The following is an 8,936-nucleotide window of genomic DNA, read 5'->3' on the forward strand; positions in this document are numbered from 1 at the left end:
ACAATTTATGTGACTGGTAACCGAATTGCCCTTCTGGGGTAAATAAAGTTGTCTGTATGTGAATAATTATGTTAATAATGTGATTAAATTTACATTAAATTACCTCCTGGAGTACCATCCCTTAAGATAAAATGATAGCCAGTCAGTGATATTTGTCTCATAAAATACACTAAACTATTATTTTGGACTTCTTATTAATAATGCCAATAAGAACTATAACCAAATGTACTTTATTAATAGTAAGGTTTGAGGGATTTTGGAGTTTTTGACACAGCAGTTGGTGATTGACTCACTCTTGCGCAGTATTAAATTATTTCAAAAACACATTTATTTACAAAGAAAGCAAACCACAGCAGAGGTATTACTACTTTTACTTGAGTAAAAGATCAGAGTTTTTGTTTACCAATCATGTTTGGGTGTCCACATACTTATGGCCAGATAGCGTGTTAAAAGTCAGTTAATTTGCTCATTTGAATCACAGATTTGTGCAGATGAGGCGCTCTGATCCTAACACCGCTGTCTCTTTGTGTCCGTGGGAACGAGGGCTCGCCGCGGCAGAGCGCATCACCTCAGGAATGTCTGATCTGCGATCTCGTCATCAGGTTTCAGTCGTCCATTATTAGTCTTTGAATCAGAAGCCAGCGCTGGCAGATCCGGTGACTGTTTTGGAAGAGTTTGATGTGTGGGATGAGCAGTGAAAGCTGCAGTGGAAACCTCTCCCAGCTCAGGTTTCACATTAGACATTAGAGGCTCTGATGTGTCTTTGTCCTGCCGTCTTCTGAATGATTTTATGTCACGGAGCGGCTGCTGCTTCTGCTGTAGTGATTGCGCAACATGTTAATGATATGAAGGCGGCTAAAATTAGCTGAAATCTTATCTGACGGCACGTCACTTAAATAAGAACTGATTGAAATCTCAACACGCTCGAAGGAAACAAAGTCAGACCCACACCCCGTTATATAAGAGTCTGCAGACAAAGAGCGTCCTTCAGCGTCGAGGCTGCGTCCGTCCTGTTTGTGTTTGACATACAGAGTGATTTACAACAAGAGTTTTCTCCTCTCCATAGATAGAAAAAAAGATAGATAATTTGTTCATTGTTTAAATTCATTCAGTACTTTTTTAAGGGTTGACTGACATCGTTTTTTTAGGGCCAATACCGATTTTTAGTACGTAATAAGGCTGACAACCGATATTTGAAACTGAGATGCATTTGCAGAAAAAAAAGAAAATATTTCTGTTTTTAATATAACAAACCCCAGCACAACACTTTGTTTAAATACCTTTAGCAAATGTTTAATCAAAACTGAAATTTTCTAAATCATATAGAGCAAGTTCCCAGAAACTTTTTTTTATAAAGTCAAGTGAAAATTTAAATAAAAAATAAAAAATGAATAAATAAAAATAGCTCCCTGAGGTTTTAAAAAGCAAAAGTTCCTCCTATGCTGACACTTTCTTTGTATGTTTGCAGACTGCCTTCCCTGGTGTTGGTTGAGTTTAATATGCACACTTTTTCATTAATTAATATATTTTATAATTAATGAATTTTTAATTAAATCAGCTTAAAAAAGGCTTGTGCATTTATGTACTGCAACATTCCTGAGAAAAGTCCTCAAATTGTGCAAAGTTGTGTTAAATAAGCAGAAATAATCGTTTCTTAAATCATGAAATATGTTTCCGCTTAATTGAGTACTTTGAATAAAGAGAAATAACTGCGAAGAGGAAGCACCTGTCTGCAAATTAGTCCCAGCCGGATCTTTTCCAAAGTGGAACCAGAAGGAGGCTGAGTGTTTCCTCAGTGCGACGAACACCAGCGATTGTAAATGGATTTTCTGGCTCTGTGCCACCTCCGGCTCTTTTCACTCACATGATGGCTGCCATTTTTAGACGGCGCGGTCTGTCTGTGTGTCCATTTGTGGTCATTCATGGTCCGATCCACAGACACTTATGTAAGCGGCACTTTGTGGTGAAGCTGCTCAGTGATCACGTCCTGTACGGTTTTACCGAGAGAGAGCCGACATGCTGAATGCACAGAAATGTTGTTCAGTCCATCTGTTTCTTTTTGTTGTACATGTTCTTGAGTCTAGAGTAAATGCTGTAAAATTTTATGCATGCAGGGTCTAGTGATTTTAAATCCGAATGACTGCAGCAAGCTGCTGACTTTTCATCTGTCATCACCAGTAGGTCAAAATATCCACTTATCCAAAACTCAAAAGGATAATTTTGGAGATATTCTACATTTTTGTTATTCTGAATTCTATTTATTGATTATAAGATTTATTTTTTTATGCAGCTAATATTTTTTCTAACCCTTAGGAACTGTTGCATTTTACGCAATTTTTCTTTTTTTTTATATATATATATAATTTTGGCTGTGTTCATGCATATGGGATACATTTTGGCAAGATTTTGTATTTTTATTCAATGTTGAATTTTCCAGCTCAGCTCCTACAATAAGTCTAAAATACACTGTGTAAACAAAATTGTTATATTCTTACTGTTAAGTTCAAAATATGCACCACTGAAACCCATTCAAACTGCAATTTTAGCATTGTATTATTTCTGGGTGTCATTCTGGGCTTTTGACCTGAAATTTGCAAGCTTTACTGTTTTCTACCTGATGATGCCATTTTTACCATATTTGGCATATGGAGAAAATACATACTATTTCTGCTATGTACACCGTCACAATCAATGTTGCTGCAAATCGTTAACACACCCCAGGCTGTGATAATACAAAAAATACTTTGCATGTAGTATATTGAAAATAATTCATGTTGTTGTGGGTTTTTTCCCTCATCAATTTCTTCAACAGTTGGTTTAAGACTAGTTTTTAGCAAACATTATTCAAACAATAGGAAATGGTGTATTTGTAGAGGACTATTTTCAGTGTTGAATTAATCCACATCCTCGTGAGAATTTGTGGCAGCACAGAGAGAAGATATATCAGGCTTTGTCACAATACTTTTTTTCTGAAGCTGCATTTTAACCAGTATTTAAAGTCATGAAATGAATGAGGAAAAGCATGATATTTCCTTCTGAATTGTGGTGGAGTAGAAGTATAAAGTAGCAATACACGTGCTAAAATTGTACATAAGTACAGTACTAAAGTAAATGTATTTTCACAACTGAACAGAAATAGTAACAGAAATTGTCTAAACCACCCACAGGGGACAGAAATAGTGAATATTGGCTTTAAAGTTTTTGGAACAGTAACTGGGAGCTCCAGTGACCAGAGAAGATAAAACAAAGACAAAAATAAATTAAACTGGGGTTCATGCTGATGAATGCAGCCACCTGCTGTGTCTACCCCGGCTTGCACGCCGACCTCTTTCTGTCTCGCCTCGTTTTCTAATGGCTTCTCCTCCTCTGTCTGCCTCCCCTCAGCTGCGAGGAGGCTCAGGAGGAGCTGCTGGAGTTTCAGGAGGGGAGCAGGGAGCTGGAGGCCGAGCTGGAGGCTCAGCTGGGCCAAGCTGAGAACCGCATGAAGGACCTGCAGACGGAGAACCACAGACTCAAGAATGAGGTCGAAACACTCAAGGTAACTGCGGGAGGAAGATGATAAGAAGTGATCTGTGTCTCAGACTATTGATGCTTGAATCTGATCTGAGGCTCAAGAAAATCTGATGTTATGACGAAAAATATATAGTTTTACATGTTCAAATATTACTGGGCTCTCAGTGCTTTATAAATGCAGATATGACTTAGTTTGATTTATATTTATATTTTGCATCCATTAAGAATTATAAGTGAGAGTGAGACGTTTTCATGCAGATTAGAGTTAGTGGGAAATATTAAATTATGTTAACCAACACTAGGCACAACATTTTTTAATTTGAGTGTATTTTTTGTGAAATCTACTTTTACAATCTCCTCACTTTAATAAAAGTAATAATGATAATAATTGTTAATTATAAGGATCCTCAAAAAACATCAAGAGAATGTCCAATTTAGCCAAGTAGTTGCTGAAGTGCTGTCTATATATGCAATTATGCAAATTGCCCAACATATGCAAGTTAGAATTCTTAATGCTCAGGACCCATACTATACATTTATAACATAAAACTTTGGGGTACTCAACATTTCCATGTCCACAATAAGACTCTATACGCTGGCAAATAGACTATTACAGCGGGCACCCAGCGGGTAATGTTTGCTAAAAGGATTAGATGATTAATCCGTTTGTCAATGCCTTTTTGCTTCTAAAGATGATTTTAAAAAGTGCCTCACTGTACTGTATGCTCTGAACCCAGTGAGTACAGCATGTCTCCATGTGTATGTATCCTTTGCATGAATATTTGATGTTTTTTTTATCTTATATCACCGCTCGTCCTTGAGTGCAGTGTCTCCAGGGAGAAGTGAAGTCACACTGTAACAGCTGCTGCTCCCCGAGATGCACTCACCACTTTTTTATTTTCTTTTGAGCTCCTGCAGCTTTGTCTTTCTGCTCATACGTCAGAGGTCATGGGAAATATTCAGATCCCACCCATAGAGACTTAAAGTAAAATTTGGTAACACTTTCTATGAAGACATAGTGAATTATAATGTATTGATAATTCTTTATGACTACACTCATAAACACACATAATGCTTGCTGATGCACTATATCAACAGACATAAAACATGTGGCGGAGTATCTGACCGAGGGGGAGGATGTAGATGATGAAGAAGAGGGGGCTGAGTATGGAGCCTTGAGGAACGCCTTGAGCCATAAGACTCTTGATCCTTAGAATTCATTATATTCACATCTTTAATGCTTTATGACTGTTGATATAATGCATTAAGAATTACGTGTGTTTATGAGTATAGTCATAAAGTATTATGAATGCATAATAATTCACTATGAATGCCCCCATAATGCATTATAGATGTGGTCGACAGAAAGTGTTGCCTAAAAGTCCATCCCATGATCAACAATTATGGGTTTCTGTTTGTTTGAGGCGTCATTGAGGATTATAATCCCTGAGTTGATAAAGTCTGTGAATCTATGTGCAGTCTAAATGGTAGTCTCAGCTCAGGAAGGTGCTGATGTTACTCTCTTTTCTAATATTGAGACCGCTCTTTTCTGAGCTGTCTGTAGGCTGATGCAGCCGATCCGTGTGACTCTCATGCATAATGCATCAGGTTGCGTCTCTCAGTCTCATTCTCACCCCATAATTACAGAAAGGCGGGAGGTCCGTTTATGTGTCCGTGTTTCCAGCAGGCATCAGATGTTTGTGCCAAAGTGTCTGTCAGGTTTCAGATTCCACACACTGAGTGAATAATTTGCTTTGTTTGTGGTAGAAAACATAATAATGGTAATTTTTGATAATAGTTAGAGGAAAATGTTTTTGATCTTTATAATGAAATATTTTTGGCTCAGTTACATAGTTTCAGCCACAGAGTCCATAGTACGGAAACATATTTTCATAAAAAGATGATCTTTTGGAAAAGTCAGGGTTTTTTTTTTTTTGGTTTTTTTTTTAAATACTTAAATAAGGTTTTCTGTTTTCATGTAGTAAAATGTGTGCTCATCAGATACTGTCAAGAATTGTTGATAGTTTTCTGTACAAATGTATGGTAGCCTTGAGGCACAAAACATGACAGCATTTCAGAAAACAACAATTGATAAAACAAACAGAAAACGCATTTTGGAAGAGCAATATTTTAAAAGAAATATTTCGCAAAATACAGAAAACTTTAGAAATAAAAACATGACAACTTTTTAGAAATTGCTAACATTTAGAAAAAGAAAACATTTATGAAAATATAGCAACATTCTGGGAAACACTGAAATTTTAAAATGCAATCAAAAACAATCACAATTCTGATAAGATAGCATTTTAAAATTGACATTTTGGAAAAACATTTAGCAAAAATCAACAAATAAGAAAACACAATAGTTGTTGTGCCATTTTAGCCTTTTTAGAAAAAGAAAAAAAATCATTTAAAAATTTTAGAAAACACATTTCAGAAAACATTAACCTTATAGAAATGAAATGACCTCTCACAATATTTTAGAAATCACAACAAATTAAGCCATTTAAAAAAAAAAAAGAAATTTAACAAAATAAATAAGATAATAATACTTTAGAGAAAAGCACATCTAAAAAAAATGTGACATTTTAGCCTTTGAGAAAATATATAATTTTAACATTTTAGAAAACACTCATGATAAAAATGCAATGACATTTTAGAAAACACAATATTCTAAAAGACACATTTCTGATAAGATTTCATTTCACAAAACAAGAAAACAGGACAAACAGATGATGTTTTGTTTTTAAGTCTGGCTGTTTTTTCTGATTTAACACATTTTTTTCCAATATTATGTTTTGCTCCTCAAAGCTCCCATACAAACATCATATCATACCATATATGTTATTTTTTATGTTGCACTGGGATGTGCTGAGTTGGGAGTTAAAGGACAGATCTGTGGCTGCAGCTGAGAGTCAGACACAGCAGCAGCAGCAGATATAGGTCAGACGCACAGACGGGCCCGCTGGTACTTATTGAACTGATTGTGTCGTGCAAATATAGGTCAAACTTCACATCCGCTGCCTAACCGTGCAGAGGGAAACAAGGGGAAAGCTCTGAAAAATACATGCAAACATGTCGGTGGTGGAGCATTTAAATCATGACACGAAGCTCCTTTTCCCAACGTGTCCTACATTAAACACGTGTGATCAATAATGCTGTCTGTCCTGTCTCGCCACTTTGCTCTTCTTCCTCGTCTTGTTCAGGAGAGGTTCGAGCAGCAGTACGCTCAGAGCTACAAGCAGATCTCCGTGCTGGAGGACGACCTCGGACAAACTCGCAGCATCAAGGAGCAGCTCCACAAATACGTCCGAGAGCTCGAACAGTCCAACGACGACTTGGAGAGAGCCAAAAGGTCCGTCAATGCACACAAAAATAAAATACTCATTTTTATGAGTCACTAAATACGATTGGGTTTTTTTTTGTAAAAAGGAGAATACAGTATAGACAATATTCATTTTGATTTTAGTTTTTTGTTGCTTTATTCATTTATTTGACAGGGAATGTATGTTAAATGTGTTAAAGAAAATGCTATTTAAATATGACGTAAAGCCATAGTTTATTTGCTTATTAGTCCTTGTCCCTTGTTATTTTTTAATGGATTAAAAGTGGAATTAAACATACTTGATCATTGAGACAAACAATAAAACAAACAGACAAACAACCACTTCAGACAGGATTTTAAACACCAGTGACTGATAACAATTTAGACCAAAACTGAAGAAAAAAAGCTACATAAAGCCCCTTTTTATGTGTCAATAAATAAAATCCTTTTTCTATTATAAGGATAATACAGGATAAACGATATTGTGACCAAAGTAGTTACCAAAAATATTATACATTAAATGATTTTCTAATTTCACAGAGTTAATTTTTATAGTCATTAGTTCTAATCATATATATCAAATATTCCTTAATTTTCAGAATTTTAACCCTTTAAATGCCAGGTTTTTATCTATATGCCACTATGTTTTTAGATGGAAAAAACATTTTTTTTTTATTTCAATAGACTACATCAAGAAAAGTAGATTGTATTATTATTATTATTATTATTATTGTTGTTGTTGTTGTTGTTGTTGTTGTTGTTGTTGTTGTTGTTGTTATTGTTATTATCACAGCCTGGGATACGTCAGTGATTTGCAGGAACATTTTTGTGACAAAGGCCCAGAATGACACCCAGAAATAACACAAGTCATGTTTTTCTTCTTTGATGGCTGTGGGAACAAAAATTGCAGTTTGAATGGGTTTCAATGGAGCATTTTGTTGCACTTAACAGTATGAATGTAACAATTTAGTTTCCACGGTGTATTTCAGACTTATTTTAGGAGCTGAGCTGGAAATTCCAAGATTAAACAAACATACACAGTCTTGCCAAAATGAATGCCATATGCATGAACACAGGGAAAATCATTAAAAAAAGAAGAATGAAAAGTGTGTAAAATGCACCAACCAGTCCCTAAGGGTTAATCTATGTGGAAATTTGCCAGTGATACAATTTGTCCTTGTTATAATTAGCAAATGGGTCAAATTCAATCGATTTCTGTCTTGAATTGGATTAAAATCAATGCTGCAGAGATTGATCCCTTATTCGCACTTGAATAATCATTAATAGGTAGACAGGACGGACAAAGGGCAACCCCTCGGAGGGCGTTTGATTAATGAAATGTTCGTTTCAATGTTGCTTCCTTTTTTAAAATTTGCTGCTCAGAGCTACCATCGTGTCTCTGGAGAACTTCGAGCAGCGTCTGAACCAAGCCATCGAGAGGAACGCCTTCCTGGAGAGCGAGCTGGATGAGAAGGAGTCGCTGCTGGTCTCTGTGCAGAGATTAAAGGATGAAGCCAGAGGTGATTATTGACGAGAGTTAACTAATGAGACGCTCTGTCAATCACTCGCTCATTAACATACAGCTCTCCCCACAGAACAATTTGAAATATCGGCTTTCCCACAGCTTTGTCTTTTGGTTTGTGTCCTCGGCTGATCTTTTGAGAGCTACAGCATGTTCCTGTACTTGTTTATTTGCAGACTTGCGGCAGGAGCTGGCCGTACGAGAGAGGCAGTCAGATGTAAGCAGGATGTCCGCTCCGAGCTCGCCCACACAGGACAATGTGAAGATGGACTCTGCGGTGCAGGCCTCCCTCTCTCTGCCTGCTACACCACTGAGCAAAGGTCTGGACAACGCCTTTGCCAACACAACAGGTAGCTGCAGCCTCTTTTTCCCTCAAGGGCGTTTTTAATTTCTCTCATTTTGCAAGTAGAGACAGGAAGATCTGAGCAATTCTTCATGAAAACATCCTGCTTTCTGCTGCTTTCTTTTTTTTAAATGCATCAATGTTTGTTTTTTTGCATCTGATGAAGAAACAGGAGCACTTCTGATGCTCTCAGACAACAGAAAAATGTGCACCCTACCATCTGCAGATTGTCG

The 8,936-nt window shown here is 36.6% G+C and overlaps 1 protein-coding gene across 1 annotated transcript; it reads left to right on the top strand.

The window, feature by feature from the left end:
- Positions 1–3,384: 3,384 nt before the first annotated feature.
- On the top strand, positions 3,385–8,710 carry LOC121965352 (nuclear distribution protein nudE-like 1-A; the record flags this gene model as incomplete). The annotated part of the gene is made up of 4 exons (XM_042515507.1): positions 3,385–3,538; positions 6,720–6,868; positions 8,222–8,358; positions 8,537–8,710. Coding segments are annotated over 4 exons (614 nt in total), but the record flags the coding sequence as incomplete, so codon positions are not given.
- Between the last annotated feature and the right edge of the window lie 226 nt (positions 8,711–8,936).

Source organism: Plectropomus leopardus, unplaced genomic scaffold (genome assembly GCF_008729295.1).
Source record: "Plectropomus leopardus isolate mb unplaced genomic scaffold, YSFRI_Pleo_2.0 unplaced_scaffold19700, whole genome shotgun sequence".
NCBI lineage: Eukaryota > Metazoa > Chordata > Actinopteri > Perciformes > Serranidae > Plectropomus > Plectropomus leopardus.